Below are 19293 nucleotides of genomic sequence, written 5' to 3'. Positions count from 1 at the left end.
CATTAGGAGGTGTGTTCCAATGGATCTCTTCTCTTCTTCTACTGCATAATGATGGCCTCACATCCTTTACTCTGGCAGTATGTATGCAAGTATACGTATATGCATCATACATTCAACATATTCTGCCTCATTCAATGAATGGGTGGCTTTCCCAGTAATGCTTGCAAATGTCCTTAACTCTTATGTCAGGTTGAGAGTTAACCATGGATGAATAGCAAAGAAATGCTGAAGAGATTGAAGCCAAACGGATTTCAGATGTAAGATATCCATGGTGATTGCTATCTGACATCTACTATTCAGTGTCGACCGGTGAACATCAATAAAGACCATGGCATGAAGTTGGATAATTACACTCTTAGAAACAAGGTGCTATCTAGAACCTAAAAGGGGTCTTCGGGTGTCCCCATGGGAGAGCCCTTTGAAGAACCCTTTTTGGTTCCAGGTAGAAACCTTTTGGTTCTAGGTAGAACTCTTTTGGTTCTAGGTAGAACTCTTTTGGTTCCAGGTAGAACTCTTTTGGTTCTAGGTAGAACTATTTTGAGTTCCAAGTACACAGAGAGTTCCTTTACACAGAGGGTTCTACCTGGAACCCTGGGGCCAGGGTTGGAAAATAGCAGATTGCTGGCCTTTACAAATGTTAATTGCCAAAGAGCACTAGCTCCTCAATGCCAGCCTTTGCATTTTGTTACACCAGAAGTAAATTCATTTCCAATGGATCGCTGCATTTGTCTTGCAGAGGCAGACAACGTGCTTTCTGTGTGGTGCATACGTTTGATTTAACGGGGCGGCAGGGTAGCCTAGTGGTTAGAGCGTTGGACTAGTAACCGGAAGGTTGCAAGTTCAAATCCCCAAGCTAACAAGGTACAAATCTGTCGTTCTGCCCCTGAACATAATTTGTTCTTAAGTGACTTGCCTAAAGGTTCAAAAACAACAAATGTATGCGTTAAACTGTATGCATATGTGGCTTGACAGAAATTGTAGCGGACGTTGAACGTTGTTGCACACATATGATGTTGCGTACCATTTTGCGCAAACCATTGTTGTTGTGATCGAGGCGTTAACTCCAGCCGAAAACAGAACCCTAAAAGTGTCAACAACTTTGATGCATGTCCCTAGCGCTAGAGAGCCAGGCTGCCCAGCACTACGCACTCCTGCCACCATCATTACTCACACCTGCTTCCCTCGTCACGCACATCAGTGATTCATTGGACTCAATTACCTGTGTTATTAGCTCTCTGTTCCCCAGCTCTGTTCCCCAGCTCTGTTCCCCGCTTCAGCATTAATTGTCGTATGTCGTTGTGTTTACCCGGTTCTGAAGCTGGTCCTGTCCTATGTCTGTGCAAAATTAAATGTTCACTCTCCGTACCCGCTTTTCTACTCCAGCGTTGGTTCTTACAGAATGCTGGCTTTTCGGTTGTTGGTGCTGCCGTCGGGTCCGGGGACCTTAGTTGGCTTGTCGTGCTTCCAGGCCCTAGCTGGCTCGAGAGGTTTCTGTGGCCCGGTTGGCTCAGCAGGGGCCCATCCCACGTCAGGCCTCAGCCGGATTGTCAGGCTTTTACACCTCAGCTGGCTCGTCAGGCGCCTACGCCTCAGCCGGCTCATCAGGATCCCACATCCCAGCAGGATCATCAGGCTTTCACAACTCAACTGAATCGTCAGGTTCCCACGTCCCAGCAGGATCATCAGGCTCACAACTCAACCGGATCGTCAGGTTCCCACGTCCCAGCAGGATCATCAGGTTTTCACAACTCAGCCGGCTCATCAGGATCCCACGTCCCAGCAGGATCACCAGGCTTTCACAACTCAACCGGATCGTCAGGTTCCCACATCCCAGCAGGATCATCAGGCTTTCACAACTCAACCGAATCGTCAGATTCCCACGTCCCAGCAGGATCATCAGGCTTTCACAACTCAACCGAATCGTCAGGTTCCCACGTCCCAGCAGGATCATCAGGCTTTCACAACTCAACCGAATCGTCAGGTTCCCACGTCCCAGCAGGATCATCTGCCTTTCACAACTCAACCGGATCGTCAGGTTCCCACGTCCCAGCAGGATCATCAGACTTTCACAACTCAACCGGATCGTCAGGTTCCCACATCCCAGCAGGATCATCAGGCTTTCACAACTCAACCGAATCGTCAGGTTCCCACGTCCCAGCAGGATCATCAGGCTTTCACAACTCAACCGGATTGTCAGGTTCCCACGTCCCAGCAGGATCATCAGGCTTTCACAACTCAACTGGATCGTCAGGTTCCCACGTCCGAGCGGGATCATCAGGCTTTCACAACTCAACTGAATCGTCAGGTTCCCACGTCCCAGCAGGATCATCAGGCTTTCACAACTCAACTGAATCGTCAGGTTCCCACGTCCCAGCAGGATCATCATGCTTTCACAACTCAACTGAATCGTCAGGATCCCACGTCCCAGCAGGATCATCAGGCTTTCACAACTCAACCGGATTGTCAGGTTCCCACGTCAAAGCAGGATCATCAGGCTTTCACAACTCAACTGGATCGTCAGGTTCCCACGTCCCAGCGGGATCATCAGGCTTTTACAACTCAACTGAATCGTCAGGTTCCCACGTCCCAGCAGGATCATTAGGATTTCACAACTCAACCGGATCGTCAGGTTCCCACGTCTCAGCCGGTTCGCCAGAATCCCACGCCTCTGCTGGTTCGTCAGGCTTCTATGCCCCAGCCGGCTGGTCCAGCACCCATGCCTCGGCCGGCCCGTCAGGCTCTCCCAGGTGGGACACCGGGTGGAGCCCCTAGAAGGGGGGGTACTGTCAAGCCTGCTCCTGCTCTCCCTCCCTTGTACTCTGACCTCCTTGGGTAGGTGGAGGGAGTCTGGAAGAGCATCTAGGAATCTTTTGTTGTCCGAGAATTTATAGCACGGCTTTTGATGATCCTTGATTGGGGTCTGAGCAGTTTATTGCAAACGTAATAAAATGGTGGTCCGGTAGTCCAGGATTATGAGGAAAAACATTAAGATCCACAATATTTATTTTACAGAACAAAACTTGGTCCAGAGTATGACTGTGACAGTGAGTAGGTCCAGAGACATGTTTGACAAAACCCACTGAGTCGATGATGGCCCCGAAAGCCTTTTGGAGTGGGTCTGTGGACTTTTCCATGTGAATATTAAAGTCACCAAAAATTATAATACTACAGTGCCTTGCGAAAGTATTCGGCCCCCTTGAACTTTGCGACCTTTTGCCACATTTCAGGCTTCAAACATAAAGATATAAAACTGTATTTTTTTGTGAAGAATCAACAACAAGTGGGACACAATCATGAAGTGGAATGACATTTATTGGATATTTCAAACTTTTTTAACAAATCAAAAACTGAAAAATTGGGCGTGCAAAATTATTCAGCCTCCTTAAGTTAATACTTTGTAGCGCCACCTTTTGCTGCGATTACAGCTGTAAGTCGCTTGGGGTATGTCTCTATCAGTTTTGCACATCGAGAGACTGAAATTTTTTCTCATTCCTCCTTGCAAAACAGCTCGAGCTCAGTGAGGTTGGATGGAGAGCATTTATGAACAGTTTTCAGTTCTTTCCACAGATTCTCGATTGGATTCAGGTCTGGACTTTGACTTGGCTATTCTAACACCTGAATATGTTTATTTTTGAACCATTCCATTGTAGATTTTGCTTTATGTTTTGGATCATTGTCTTGCTGGAAGACAAATCTCCGTCCCAGTCCCAGGTCTTTTGCAGACTCCATCTGGTTTTCTTCCAGAATGGTCCTGTATTTGGCTCCATCCATCTTCCCATCAATTTTAACCATCTTCCCTGTCCCTGCTGAAGAAAAGCAGGCCCAAACCATGATGCTGCCACCACCATGTTTGACAGTGGGGATGGTGTGTTCAGCTGTGTTGCTTTTACGCTAAACATAACGTTTTGCATTGTTGCCAAAAAGTTCAATTTTGGTTTCATCTGACCAGAGCACCTTCTTCCACATGTTTGGTGTGTCTCCCAGGTGGCTTGTGGCAAACTTTAAACGACACTTTTTATGGATATCTTTAAGAAATGGCTTTCTTCTTGCCACTCTTCCATAAAGGCCAGATTTGTGCAATATACGACTGATTGTTGTCCTATGGACAGAGTCTCCCACCTCAGCTGTAGATCTCTGCAGTTCATCCAGAGTGATCATGGGCCTCTTGGCTGCATCTCTGATCAGTCTTCTCCTTGTATGAGCTGAAAGTTTAGAGGGACGGCCAGGTCTTGGTAGATTTGCAGTGGTCTGATACTCCTTCCATTTCAATATTATCGCTTGCACAGTGCTCCTTGGGATGTTTAAAGATTGGGAAATCGTTTTGTATCCAAATCCGGCTTTAAACTTCTTCGCAACAGTATCTCGGACCTGCCTGGTGTGTTCCTTGTTCTTCATGATGCTCTCTGCGCTTTTAACGGACCTCTGAGACTATCACAGTGCAGGTGCATTTATACGGAGACTTGATTACACACAGGTGGATTGTATTTATCATCATTAGTCATTTAGGTCAACATTGGATCATTCAGAGATCCTCACTGAACTTCTGGAGAGAGTTTGCTGCACTGAAAGTAAAGGGGCTGAATAATTTTGCACGCCCAATTTTTCCGTTTTTGAATTGTTAAAAAAGTTTTAAATATCCAATAAATGTCGTTCCACTTCATGATTGTGTCCCACTTGTTGTTGATTCTTCACAAAAAAATACAGTTTTATATCTTTATGTTTGAAGCCTGAAATGTGGCAAAAGGTCGCAAAGTTCAAGGGGGCCGAATACTTTCGCAAGGCACTGTGTCTGCCATGACTTCGAGGTTCGATAGGAATTCAGGAAACTCAGTGAGGAGTTCCCCAGCTCTGTTCCCCGCTTCAGCATTAATTGTCGTTTGTCGTTTTGTTACCCGGTTCTGGTGCTGTTTCGGTCCTGTTTTATGTCTGTGCTATATTAAATGTTCTCCGTACTGCTTCTCATCTTCAGCGTCGGTTCTTACAGATACATGTTGTTCTTTCTCTGTTCAGGATCTGTTTATAAAGGTGATGTTTGGTGCACAGGAGGATGGTGGTACCTTAATTGGGGAGAACGGCTCGTGGTAATGGCCGGAGCGGAATCAGGGGAATGGTATCAAATACATCAAACACATGGTTTCCATGGTTTCCATGTGTTTGATGCCATTCCATTTGCTCTGTTCCGGCCTCCCCTCAGCAGTCTCCTGTGGTTTGGAGTCACCGTGACTGAAGGCTTGCTGTGCAGACATACTGTAACACACTTATAATCTTTGTATATGATCCAAGAAGTTTGCACCAACATGTCTACAGTACATTGCACCTGTGAAAATATATATTTCAAAATTAACTTGAACATTTAAAATTACACCAATTATAGAATATATTCTGCATGTTGGGTTATTTTACTGGAATCTTATAGCATCCTATAAGATTGAACCATACAGTAGGATAGAACCCCATTGGAGTCCAATAGGACTGGTTCCCGAAATCTGATAGGATTTTTCTATTGGATTCTAATTGGATCCTTGTGTTGGAATCCTATTGGGTCATCAACTTGGTTATACACTATAGTTACCTTGGTTATGCACTATAGTTAACCTGGTTATGCACTATAGTTAACTTGGTTATACACTATAGTTAACTTGGTTATACACTATAGTTACCTTGGTTATGCACTATAGTTAACTTGGTTATACACTATAGTTACCTTGGTTATGCACTATAGTTAACTTGGTTATGCACTATAGTTAACTTGGTTATACACTATAGTTAACTTGGTTATACACTATAGTTAACTTTGTTATACACTATAGTTAACTTGGTTATACACTATAGTTAACTTGGTTGTACACTATAGTTAACTTGGTTATACACTATAATGAACTTGGTTATACACTATAGTTAACTTGGTTGTACACTATAGTTAACTTGGTTATACACTATAATTAACTTGGTTATACACTATAGTTAACTTGGTTGTACACTATAGTTAACTTGGTTTTACACTATAGTTAACTTGGTTATACACTATAATTAACTTGGTTATACACTATAGTTAACTTGGTTGTACACTATAGTTAACTTGGTTATACACTATAGTTAACTTGGTTATACACTATATTAACTTGGTTATACACAATAATTAACTTGGTTATACACTATAGTTAACTTGGTTGTACACTATAGTTAACTTGGTTTTACACTATAGTTAACTTGGTTGTACACTATAATTAACTTGGTTATACACTATAGTTAACTTGGTTATACACTATAGTTAACTTGGTTGTACACTATAGTTAACTTGGTTTTACACTATAGTTAACTTGGTTATACACTATAATTAACTTGGTTATACACTATAGTTAACTTGGTTTTACACTATAGTTAACTTGGTTATACACTATAATTAACTTGGTTATACACTATAGTTAACTTGGTTATACACTATAGTTAACTTGGTTGTACACTATAGTTAACTTGGTTTTACACTATAGTTAACTTGGTTATACACTATAATTAACTTGGTTATACACTATAGTTAACTTGGTTGTACACTATAGTTAACTTGGTTTTACACTATAGTTAACTTGGTTGTACACTATAATTAACTTGGTTATACACTATAATTAACTTGGTTATACACTATAGTTAACTTGGTTGTACACTATAGTTAACTTGGTTATACACTATAATTAACTTGGTTATACACTATAGTTAACTTGGTTGTACACTATAGTTAACTTGGTTTTACACTATAGTTAACTTGGTTGTACACTATAGTTAACTTGGTTATACACTATAGTTAATTTGGTTTTACACTATAATTAACTTGGTTGTACACTATAGTTAACTTGGTTATACATGACAGTTAACTTGGTTTTACACTATATTTAACTTGGTTATACACTATAGTTAACTTGGTTGTACACTATAATTAACTTGGTTATACACTATAGTTAACTTGGTTATACACTATAGTTAACTTGGTTATACACTATAGTTAACTTGGTTATACACTATAGTTAACTTGGTTATACACTATAGTTAACTTGGCTGATTAGCATATGGAGCACCCACCCTCCAAACATCTTAGACAATTACCTATAAAGGTGGACAACGGCCACATGTGAAATATAATAATATCATAAGCAAACAATATTGAACTGCCACCCTTGCCACTTGAGACGGTGACCCTGGGGAACCGTCGGCAATGTCCCCCCAGTAGCGCCCCAGATCCCCGGAGGTCCAAGGGACACAACGTGGGTAAACATTTACATCTGGTCTGATTATCGTAGGATATTGATAAGAGGGGCCATCTCCGTGGCAGACATGTAAAAACAGGGTTGACATATAGAGCCTCACTACAACTCTAACACACACCAATTCTTTATGTGCAGCAAAACCACGCATTAAAAAACGTGCATTTTAACATGCATTTTAAATGCTAAGTATGAGACTTCAACAAGAGATTAAATTATACAATTGTACAATTTTGGGCTTCATGTTGCAAAACAAAAAGGAAAAACAACATTTTTCATGTAATGATAAAGAAACACTACATACAATAGCCTATTAGTAATCATCATTGGAGGTGATAGGAACTAAAACAACAGAGACCTGAAACGGTTAAACAAAACATCTGTAACATCTGTAGGTCATGTGACCAGCAGGAAGTGAAAGCTAGGGAACGGGTTGTTTTAGGAAACGGGTTTTGTTGATGAACCACTTGTCACAGCGCCATAGACTCACATAGTCACAGTCTGGAACATGATGACTCCTCTACTCTTCTTCGCCTTCCTCCTCCTCTCTCGTCTGCCAGGTAAGAACTGAACTCGGGTCTGGTTTCTCCTGAGACTCAGATGAACTCGTGCTCCTGGATTAACAACATTCCAGATGGAGAATCTCTAATGACAGTGTTATGGAGTCCCGGAGAAGGCTTAATCTGGGCCTGGGGAAACATGCTCTAACTTTTTAAACTCTGTAAAAGACACATTTGCTCCTCAGGATATAATGTATATAGTGAAGTAAAGGGTAGCTAGTTATTGATCAAACTAATTTAAATGGCTGAGAAGCTCATGTTTTGTATTGTTGAATATGAAAACCATTCTTTAATTTCTACTTGTATAAAAACACATTGTTAGAACATTTTGATGTTATGATCAGTAAAGTGCTGAAGGGAAGCCATATTGTTTAGATTTTCTGTGTTTTCTTGCACAATATATATATATATTTTTTTTTTCAGCTTTCAAACATTTCACTGGCACAAATGTCCAAATTCATGGCATTCTCTGACAGCCAGTGGAAGTAGAAAGCAACATTCTCCTGTCTCCGTCCTAAGTCCCAGACTGTATTACGCCCTCAAGCAAGCGTGTCCTTCTGGGTTTGAACCTGGCTTGTCTGCACACCGCAAGACTGTGTTAGACCGCAGAGCTAAACTCTAGGAAATAATCTCAGGGAACTAACGGAATATTCAGGTCTCAGGCAAGGGGGAGGGAGAGTGAGAAGGGGCAGGAGAAGAGGAAGGAGAAGAGAGAAGGCAGAGGGATATGGAGAGGGGATAAGGGTGGAGGAAAGTGGGGAGGGGGAAAAGAGCAGAGCTGCCAAATCTCACTCGTTGACCATAAAACACGCATTTGACCCTCTTTTCACGCTCTCAGAAGAGGGAGTAGGGAGGAGGAGGAAAGGGAAAATGAAGAGGAGAAGGAGAGAGGGGGGGACTGAGGGATGTGAAAGTGACGGTAACTATTTTCAAGAAAAACGAAACCCGAAGTGTCTTATGAAGGCGTGCTATTCCGGGTCACATTCTGTATCCTGCTTTTTTATAGATAGGACAGTTTAGGGCTGCTGGTTAAATATCAACCGTACCAGAGAGGAAACATGACTTTTAATAACTTACACATTGACAGACATGTGTTAGGGCTTAATGTCATGGTTAATGACTTCTCTGCTCCCTGCCTGTAGTGTTTTTATGTAGGGTGACCTGGCAGTTGTAGAGGGGTTAGGGGTCAGGGGTTAATGAACTTCTCTTCCTGCCTGTAGGCTCTCTCTGTAGGGTGACCACCGTGGGTGATCTAAGGGTTCTGGAGGGGATCATGAGTTAATATTAGGGTGAATGACATCTCTGCTTGCTGCCTGTAGGCTCTCTCTGTAGGGTGACCACCGTGGGTGATCTAAGGGTTCTGGAGGGGGTCAGGGGTTAATATTAGGGTGAATGACATCTCTGCTCGCTGCCTGTAGACTCTCTCTGTAGGGTGACCACCGTGGGTGATCTGGCGGTTCTGGAAGGTCGATCGGTGATGATCCCATGCCATTACGGGCCGCAATACGCCAGTTATGTGAAGTACTGGTGCCGTGGCAGTGTAAAGGACCTCTGTACCAGTCTGGTTCGCAGCGATGCCCCACGGGGACCAGCTGCAGCTGGAGAAGACAAGGTGGTCATGTTTGATGACCCGGTACAGCAGGTGGGAGGATCAGATAGTCTCTATTATTAATATCTATTAGGATAGATACGCTATTGTACATTTAGTAGAATTGGCTGGTCAGTATGATGTTTAGTAGAATTGGCTGGTCAGTATGATGTTTAGTAGAATTGGCTGGTCAGTATGATGTTTAGTAGAATTGGCTGGTCAGTATGATGTTTAGTAGAATTGGCTGGTCAGTATGATGTTTAGTAGAATTGGCTGGTCAGTATGATGCTTAGTAGAATTGGCTGGTCAGTATGATGTTTAGTAGAATTGGCTGGTCAGTACGATGTCTAGTAGAATTGGCTGGTCAGTACGATGTTTAGTTGAATTGGCTGGTCAGTATGATGTTTAGTAGAATTGGCTGGTCAGTATGATGTCTAGTAGAATTGGCTGGTCAGTATGATGTTTAGTAGAATTGGCTGGTCAGTATGATGTTTAGTAGAATTGGCTGGTCAGTATGATGTTTAGTTGAATTGGCTGGTCAGTATGATGTTTAGTAGAATTGGCTGGTCAGTATGATGTTTAGTAGAATTGGCTGGTCAGTATGATGTTTAGTAGAATTGGCTGGTCAGTATGATGTCTAGTAGAATTGGCTGGTCAGTATGATGTTTAGTAGAATTGGCTGGTCAGTATGATGTCTAGTAGAATTGGCTGGTCAGTATGATGTTTAGTAGAATTGGCTGGTCAGTATGATGTTTAGTAGAATTGGCTGGTCAGTATGATGTTTAGTAGAATTGGCTGGTCAGTATGATGTTTAGTAGAATTGGCTGGTCAGTACGATGTTTAGTAGAATTGGCTGGTCAGTATGATGTTTAGTAGAATTGGCTGGTCAGTATGATGTTTAGTAGAATTGGCTGGTCAGTATGATGTTTAGTAGAATTGGCTGGTCAGTATGATGTTATATGTTTACACTGGAATTCTCCAGTCAGCAGCATAATAAAAGGGTTAATAGATGTGTATTTTTCATGTTGTCACAGTGAGCATGATGGTGGTGATGATGATGATAATGTGTTATATTTTATACCCAGGTGTTCACAGTAACAATGACAGAGCTGCAGAAGGAGGACTCTGGATGGTACTGGTGTGGTGTGGAGGTGGGAGGAGTCTGGAGTGCTGATGTCACAGCCTCCCTTCACATCAATGTTATCCAAGGTGAGAGGACACAAGCCCCCCTTCTCCCTGAAGTGTGTACTCATTTGTGCACTCGTTCACGCACCGAGTCACAGTCCCACTCCCCATTCTAACCCCTTCTCCCTTAAGTGTGCACTCATTGGCTGTGTTCTAATTGGCTGTATTCTGATTGGCTGTGTTCTGATCATATTCACTCCCCCTTTATGCATTTAAAAGCATTAGATTGGTGCAGGCACGGCTGGAGGGAGTGTCCACCATATTCCACCATCTCACTACACCATTCCTTATAAATCTACGAGGGGGAGTGAACGAATGCACACTTCGTCAGAAGGGTAGAGAATTGGAATGTAGCCATTCACATAATGTGTGCACTCGTTTGCTCCTCCTCGGGTATCTGAAGCATTGGAGTGGTGTGCTGGTCTGGTGGTTGTTATAGTATGCTGTGGTAGTTAGTTGGTATGGCTAAACTACATGTTAATCGTAGAGTGTTGTTCTGGTGGTGCTGTACAGGTATGTCTGTGGTGAACAGCATGGTGAGTGGAGAGGAAGGGACCAGCGTCACTGTCCCGTGTCTCTACAGCCAGGGATACAGGTACGACTTGACATCACCTCTGTAGCAGGGCTGGAGAACTGCTGTTCCTGGAGAGCTACTGTCCTGTAGGTTTCACTCCAACCCTCATCTAACGCACTTGATTCAAATATTTATAAGCTGAATCAGGTTAGTTACAACTGGGGGTGGAATGAAAACGGACAGGAGGGTATCTCTCCAGGAACAAGGTTGGAGTGAAAACCTACAGGAGGGTAGCTCTCCAGGAACAAGGTTGGAGTGAAAACGGACAGGAGGGTAGCTCTCCAGGAACAAGGTTGGAGTGAAAACCTACAGGAGGGTAGCTCTCCAGGAACAAGGTTGGAGTGAAAACCTACAGGAGGGTAGCTCTCCAGGAACAAGGTTGGAGTGAAAACGGACAGGATGGTAGCTCTCCAGGAACAAGGTTGGAGTGAAAACCTACAGGAGGGTAGCTCTCCAGGAACAAGGTTGAAGTGAAAACGGACAGGAGGGTAGCTCTCCTGGAACAAGGTTGGAGTGAAAACCTACAGGTGGGTAGCTCTCCAGGAACAAGGGTGGAGTGAAAACGAACAGGAAGGTAGCTCTCCAGGAACAAGGTTGGAGTGAAAAACTACAGTAGGGTAGCTCTCCAGGAACACGGTTGAAGTGAAAACGGACAGGAGGGTATCTCTCCAGGAACAAGGTTGGAGTGAAAACGGACAGGATGGTAGCTCTCCAGGAACAAGGTTGGAGTGAAAACCTACAGGAGGGTAGCTCTCCAGGAACAAGGTTGGAGTAGAATCCTACAGGAAGGTAGCTCTCCAGGAACAAGGTTGGAGTGAAAACGGACAGGATGGTAGCTCTCCAGGAACAAGGTTGGAGTGAAAACCTACAGGAGGGTAGCTCTCCAGGAACAAGGTTGAAGTGAAAACGGACAGGAGGGTAGCTCTCCTGGAACAAGGTTGGAGTGAAAACCTACAGGAGGGTAGCTCTCCAGGAACAAGGGTGGAGTGAAAACGAACAGAAAGGTAGCTCTCCAGGAACAAGGTTAGAGTGAAAACCTACAGGAGGGTAGCTCTCCAGGAACAAGGTTGGAGTGAAAACGGACAGGATGGTAGCTCTCCAGGAACAAGGTTGGAGTGAAAACGAACAGGATGGTAGCTCTCCAGGAACAAGGTTGGAGTGAAAACGGACAGGGAGGTAGCTCTCCAGGAACAAGGTTAGAGTGAAAACGAACAGGAGGGTAGCTCTCCAGGAACAAGGTTGGAGTGAAAACGGACAGGATGGTAGCTCTCCAGGAACAAGGTTAGAGTGAAAACCTACAGGAGGGTAGCTCTCCAGGAACAAGGTTAGAGTGAAAACCTACAGGAGGGTAGCTCTCCAGGAACAAGGTTGGAGTGAAAACGGACAGGATGGTAGCTCTCCAGGAACAAGGTTGGAGTGAAAACGGACAGGATGGTAGCTCTCCAGGAACAAGGTTGGAGTGAAAACGGGCAGGGAGGTAGCTCTCCAGGAACAAGGTTAGAGTGAAAACGAACAGGAGGGTAGCTCTCCAGGAACAAGGTTGGAGTGAAAACGGACAGGATGGTAGCTCTCCAGGAACAAGGTTAGAGTGAAAACTAACAGGAAGGTAGCTCTCCAGGAACAGGGTTGGAGTGAAAACCTACAAGAGGGTAGCTCTCCAGGAACAAGGTTGGAGTGAAAACCTACAGGAGGGTAGCTCTCCAGGAACAAGGTTGGAGTGAAAACCTACAGGAGGGTAGCTCTCCAGGAACAGGGTTGGAGTGAAAACCTACAGGAGGGTAGCTCTCCAGGAACAGGGTTGAAGTGAAAACGGACAGGGAGGTAGCTCTCCAGGAACAAGGTTGGAGTGAAAACCTACAGGAAGATAGCTCTCCAGGAACAAGGTTGGAGTGAAAACGAACAGGAAGGTAGCTCTCCAGGAACAGGGTTGGTGTGAAAACGAACAGGAAGATAGCTCTCCAGGAACAAGGTTGAAGTGAAAACCTACAGGAGGGTAGCTCTCCAAGAACAGGGTTGGAGTGAAAACCTACAGGAAGGTAGCTCTCCAGGAACAAGGTTGGAGTGAAAACCTACAGGAGGGTAGCTCTCCAGGAACAAGGTTGGAGTTAAAACCTACAGGAGGGTAGCTCTCCAGGAACAAGGTTGGAGTGAAAACCTACAGGAGGGTAGCTCTCCAGGAACAAGGTTAGAGTGAAAACCTACAGGAGGGTAGCTCTCCAGGAACAAGGTTGGAGTGAAAACCTACAGGAGGGTAGCTCTCCAGGAACAAGGTTGGAGTGAAAACCTACAGGAGGGTAGCTCTCCAGGAACAAGGTTGGAGTGAAAACCTACAGGAGGGTAGCTCTCCAGGAACAAGGTTGGCGTGAAAACCTACAGGAGGGTAGCTCTCCAGGAACAGGGTTGGAGTGAAAACGGACAGGAAGGTAGCTCTCCAGGAACAAGGTTGGAGTGAAAACTTACAGGAGGGTAGCTCTCCAGGAACAAGGTTGGAGTGAAAACCTACAGGAGGGTAGCTCTCCAGGAACAAGGTTGGAGTGAAAACCTACAGGAGGGTAGCTCTCCAGGAACAAGGTTGGAGTGAAAATCTACAGGAGGGTAGCTCTCCAGGAACAGGATTGGAGTGAAAACGGACAGGAAGGTAGCTCTCCAGGAACAGGTTGGAGTGAAAACGTACAGGAGGGTAGCTCTCCAGGAACAAGGTTGGAGTGAAAACCTACAGGAGGGTAGCTCTCCAGGAACAAGGTTGAAGTGAAAACCTACAGGAGGGTAGCTCTCCAGGAACAGGATTGGAGTGAAAACGGACAGGAAGGTAGCTCTCCAGGAACAGGTTGGAGTGAAAACGAACAGGAGGGTAGCTCTCCAGGAACAAGGTTGGAGTGAAAACCTACAGGAGGGTAGCTCTCCAGGAACAAGGTTGGCGTGAAAACCTACAGGAGGGTAGCTCTCCAGGAACAGGGTTGGAGTGAAAACGGACAGGAAGGTAGCTCTCCAGGAACAAGGTTGGAGTGAAAACTTACAGGAGGGTAGCTCTCCAGGAACAAGGTTGGAGTGAAAACCTACAGGAGGGAAGCTCTCCAGGAACAAGGTTGGAGTGAAAACCTACAGGAGGGTAGCTCTCCAGGAACAAGGTTGGAGTGAAAATCTACAGGAGGGTAGCTCTCCAGGAACAGGATTGGAGTGAAAACGGACAGGAAGGTAGCTCTCCAGGAACAGGTTGGAGTGAAAACCTACAGGAGGGTAGCTCTCCAGGAACAAGGTTGGAGTGAAAACCTACAGGAGGGTAGCTCTCCAGGAACAAGGTTGAAGTGAAAACCTACAGGAGGGTAGCTCTCCAGGAACAGGATTGGAGTGAAAACGGACAGGAAGGTAGCTCTCCAGGAACAGGTTGGAGTGAAAACCTACAGGAAGGTAGCTCTCCAGGAACAAGGTTGGAGAGTTCTGCTCTATGGAGTAGATAACCAAATCAAATCAAAGTTAATTCATTGTGCACACAGTTTAGCAGATGTTGTAGCGGGTGCAGTGAAACGTTTATGTTACTAGCTTCTAACAACGCCGTAAAAAGTAAAACAAGTACACAAATAATACAGTAAAGCATTTAAATCCTGAAATGTCAGAACAAATCCAATTAACCCAAATAGCACTGTAACAGTAATGAAGATGCAGATAAATTTACACAAGATATACTAAGAATGATATGTACAGATATATACTAGGAATGATATGTACAGCAGTAGATATACTAAGAATGATATGTACAGATATATACTAGGAATGATATGTACAGCAGTAGATATACTAAGAATGATATGTACAGCAGTAGATATACTAAGAATGATATGTACAGCAGTAGATATACTAAGAATGATATGAACAGCAGTAGATATACTAAGAATGATATGTACAGCAGTAGATATACTAAGAATGATATGTACAGCAGTAGATATACTAAGAATGATATGTACAGCAGTAGATATACTAAGAATGATATGTACAGCAGCAGATATACTAAGAATGATATGAACAGCAGTAGATATACTAGGAATGATATGTACAGCAGTAGATATACTAAGAATGATATGAACAGCAGTAGATATACTAAGAATGATATGAACAGCAGTAGATATACAGTATATAGAATACCCTAGTATTAGAACTCCTGCTCCCAATGTGCCTTGTGGCAGAGAGAGTACATCTACAGTAGGCCTGGGATTTTGGTGCAGTTACCAGTAGGATTGTGGGTCTGTGTCTGTCTGTCTGTGTGTGTGTTGTCAGGCAGAGTGAGAACTGCTGGTGTCATAGTGACTTGTGTGTGTGTGTGTGTGTGTGTGTGTGTTGTCAGGCAGCATGAGAAGCGTTGGTGTCGTAGTGGTGACTGGAGCTCCTGTCTGGTGACAGATGGTGAAGGGCGGTATGAAGACCAGGCAGTAGAGATCAGAGATGACCTGACCAAGGCTTTCACTGTCACCCTGAAGGGACTGGCCCGGAGAGATACAGGTCTGGAGAATATAACTCATAATAAATAATATACCATGGTGCAGTTATGTGGATTTTGATGATGAAGACAATTATCTATATATTATACTGTATCTGCAGGCTGGTAATGGTGGTGGCTATTACCATGGTGATATTCTAATGTATCTGCTGGTAATGGTGGTGGTTATTATTACCATGGTAATATTCTAATGTATCTGCAGGCTGGTAATGGTAATTGTTACCATGGTAATATGGTAATGTATCTGCAGGCTGGTAATGGTTATTGTTACCATGGTGATATTCTAATGTATCTGCAGGCTGGTAAGGGTTATTATTACCATGGTGATATTCTAATGTATCTGCAGTTATTAATATTCTCATGTGTGTGCAGGCTGGTACTGGTGTGCTGCAGGACAGCAACAGGTGGCTGTCTACATCCTGGTCACTCCTCCATCCACAACAGGTATATGATTAGATATGATCGGCTGAATCAGGAGTTAGAACAAGCAGGATCAAGAAACCTGTTGTGTGTGTGTGTGTGTGTGTTTGTGTTTGTGTGTGTGTGTGTGTGTGTGTTTGTCCCGCAGCGCCTGCTCCTACAGTTACGTCCCCACCAGAAGAAAGCCCTCAGTCTGTTCCTGTGTCTCCTCTTCCCAGACACGTAGCTAAAGGAGCAGACCACCAAAGGTAACACTGCAGACCAGGGAGGGATAGGTAACCATGGGTAGAAGTTACCACAGCTATAGGTAGCCCTGTGTGTGTGTGTGTGTGTGCGTTGCAGGCCACTATGGGAGTTTCCTCTGATGGTGTGTGGAGTTTTGTTCATCTTGATGGTTCTGGTGCTGCTGCCATGGAAGATACTGGACCAATACAGTGAGTCCTCTCCTGGGTATAGTAGGTTTATAAACACACAGAAGGCATGACATGGATATCACATTGGAGGTTTCTAGTGAACAAAATGCAGGCCTTATTCATAACTAGTTCATGGAAATGTGTCCTGTTACAAGTTACATTGACGCTGTCTGCTGGTATACACTGGAATGAGCATATTATATTGCTCCTAAGCTAAACCTCACCATATCTTTCCAGACAAAACCCACAGGACAAGACAGGCAGAGCTGGAAGCCAGACTCAGTGTAAGTCCACTACAACTATCAGCTGATCCAGAGTCAGTGTAAGTCCACTACAACTATCAGCTGATCCAGACTCAGTGTAAGTCCACTACAACTATCAGCTGATCCAGAGTCAGTGTAAGTCCACTACAACTGTCAGCTGATCCAACACACAAGGGGTGTATTCATTGCACCAATTCTGTTGCAAAATGTTTAGTCTGTTGCAAAACGTTTTGCAACATAAACCATTTACTCCAAACAGAAAATGCAAATAAGTTTCTATTGTACAAGGTCCCTCCTCGTTTCGTTTGCTTCAGTTTGTTTCTTAAACAGTAAACAGTTTCCATAATGAATACACCCTTGGTCCCCTTGTTTTAAACACCTGTGAGTTGACTGACTGAACCCCTCCCCAGGACCCCCCAGGTGACGACTGGCAGAACACCTCTGTCGTCTTCCTCAACTCCGCCTCACAAAAGGTGTACGGTTTCTGACCCCGCCTACCCTCCAGTCACCTCTGACCTCTAACTTCCACCTTCAATCTCTGGCCACCTTTCTTCAGAGCTGGACGCCATGTTGCTGCCTCTAAATGTTCCATCCATCCAACAATATGTTCAGTACCATGCTGCATAATCCTGACCTTTGGTACAGACCTGCTAAGTACCACAAATGGTAATAATGTTAGTTATTGTGATCATTACCTGACATGTTAAATAATGTTACAATGTTTACTGAAATCAGTGTGTATATAATCTACTGTAACTGTTTGTTTTGTATTACATATTTACATTTTCTATAAAAACATTTTAAGAAAGAATTACAGGAAAGGAACTAGTTATTATGGTTCTCAGTATACTGGTTGGACAGGTTGGTACAGAAAGGAACTAGTTATTATGGTTCTCAGTATACTGGTTGGACAGGTTGGTACAGAAAGGAACTAGTTATTATGGTTCTCAGTATACTGGTTGGACAGGTTGGTACAGAAAGGAACTAGTTATTATGGTTCTCAGTATACTGGTTGGACAGGTTGGTACAGAAAGGAACTAGTTATTATGGTTCTCAGTATACTGGTTGGACAGGTTGGTACAGAAAGGAACTAGTTATTATGGTTCTCAGTATACTGGTTGGACAGGTTGGTACAGAAAGGAACTAGTTATTATGGTTCTCAGTATACTGGTTGGACAGGTTGGTACAGAAAGGAACTAGTTATTATGGTTCTCAGTATACTGGTTGGACAGGTTGGTACAGAAAGGAACTAGTTATTATGGTTCTCAGTATACTGGTTGGACAGGTTGGTACAGAAAGGAACTAGTTATTATGGTTCTCAGTATACTGGTTGGACAGGTTGGTATAGAAAGGAACTAGTTATTATGGTTCTCAGTATACTGGTTGGACAGGTTGGTACAGAAAGGAACTAGTTATTATGGTTCTCAGTATACTGGTTGGACAGGTTGGTACAGAAAGGAACTAGTTATTATGGTTCTCAGTATACTGGTTGGACAGGTTGGTACAGAAAGGAACTAGTTATTATGGTTCTCAGTATACTGGTTGGACAGGTTTACAGAAAGGAACTAGTTATTATGGTTCTCAGTATACTGGTTGGACAGGTTGGTACAGAAAGGAACTAGTTATTATGGTTCTCAGTATACTGGTTGGACAGGTTGGTACAGAAAGGAACTAGTTATTATGGTTCTCAGTATACTGGTTGGACAGGTTGGTACAGAAAGGAACTAGTTATTATGGTTCTCAGTATACTGGTTGGACAGGTTGGTACAGAAAGGAACTAGTTATTATGGTTCTCAGTATACTGGTTGGACAGGTTGGTACAGAAAGGAACTAGTTATTATGGTTCTCAGTATACTGGTTGGACAGGTTGGTACAGAAAGGAACTAGTTATTATGGTTCTCAGTATACTGGTTGGACAGGTTGGTACAGAAAGGAACTAGTTATTATGGTTCTCAGTATACTGGTTGGACAGGTTGGTATAGAAAGGAACTAGTTATTATGGTTCTCAGTATACTGGTTGGACAGGTTGGTACAGAAAGGAACTAGTTATTATGGTTCTCAGTATACTGGTTGGACAGGTTGGTACAGAAAGGAACTAGTTATTATGGTTCTCAGTATACTGGTTGGACAGGTTGGTACAGAAAGGAACTAGTTATTAGGGTTCTCAGTATACTGGTTGGACAGGTTGGTACAGAAAGGAACTAGTTATTATGGTTCTCAGTATACTGGTTGGACAGGTTGGTACAGAAAGGAACTAGTTATTATGGTTCTCAGTATACTGGTTGGACAGGTTGGTACAGAAAGGAACTAGTTATTATGGTTCTCAGTATACTGGTTGGACAGGTTGGTATAGAAAGGAACTAGTTATTATGGTTCTCAGTATACTGGTTGGACAGGTTGGTACAGAAAGGAACTAGTTATTATGGTTCTCAGTATACTGGTTGGACAGGTTGGTACAGAAAGGAACTAGTTATTATGGTTCTCAGTGTACTGGTTGGACAGGTTGGTACAGAAAGGAACTAGTTATTATGGTTCTCAGTAT

At 43.5% G+C, this 19293-nt stretch overlaps 1 protein-coding gene across 2 annotated transcripts; it reads left to right on the top strand.

Moving 5' to 3' along the window:
* Nucleotides 1-7681: 7681 nt before the first annotated feature.
* LOC139377240 (polymeric immunoglobulin receptor-like) lies at nt 7682-18579 on the top strand. 2 transcript variants are annotated; one of them, XM_071120247.1, is made up of 11 exons: nt 7706-7816; nt 9037-9082; nt 9281-9458; nt 10490-10613; nt 11103-11184; nt 15503-15657; nt 16028-16099; nt 16224-16323; nt 16418-16509; nt 16726-16772; nt 17162-17560. In XM_071120247.1, exons 1-11 carry the CDS (start codon nt 7765-7767, stop codon nt 17237-17239), a joined length of 1026 nt encoding a protein of 341 aa, XP_070976348.1. In that variant the 5' UTR covers nt 7706-7764; the 3' UTR covers nt 17240-17560. The 2 variants fall into 2 exon arrangements, with proteins under 2 accessions (XP_070976347.1, XP_070976348.1); XM_071120246.1 differs by lacking the exon at nt 9037-9082 and having other exon boundaries at nt 7682-7816; nt 9235-9458; nt 17162-18579.
* The last annotated feature ends 714 nt before the right edge of the window (nt 18580-19293 follow it).

The sequence above is a fragment of the Oncorhynchus clarkii genome, chromosome 20 (assembly GCF_045791955.1).
Source record: "Oncorhynchus clarkii lewisi isolate Uvic-CL-2024 chromosome 20, UVic_Ocla_1.0, whole genome shotgun sequence".
NCBI lineage: Eukaryota > Metazoa > Chordata > Actinopteri > Salmoniformes > Salmonidae > Oncorhynchus > Oncorhynchus clarkii.
Note: the sequence above shows the minus strand (reverse complement) of the source record. Positions and strands in the feature narration are given on the sequence as shown.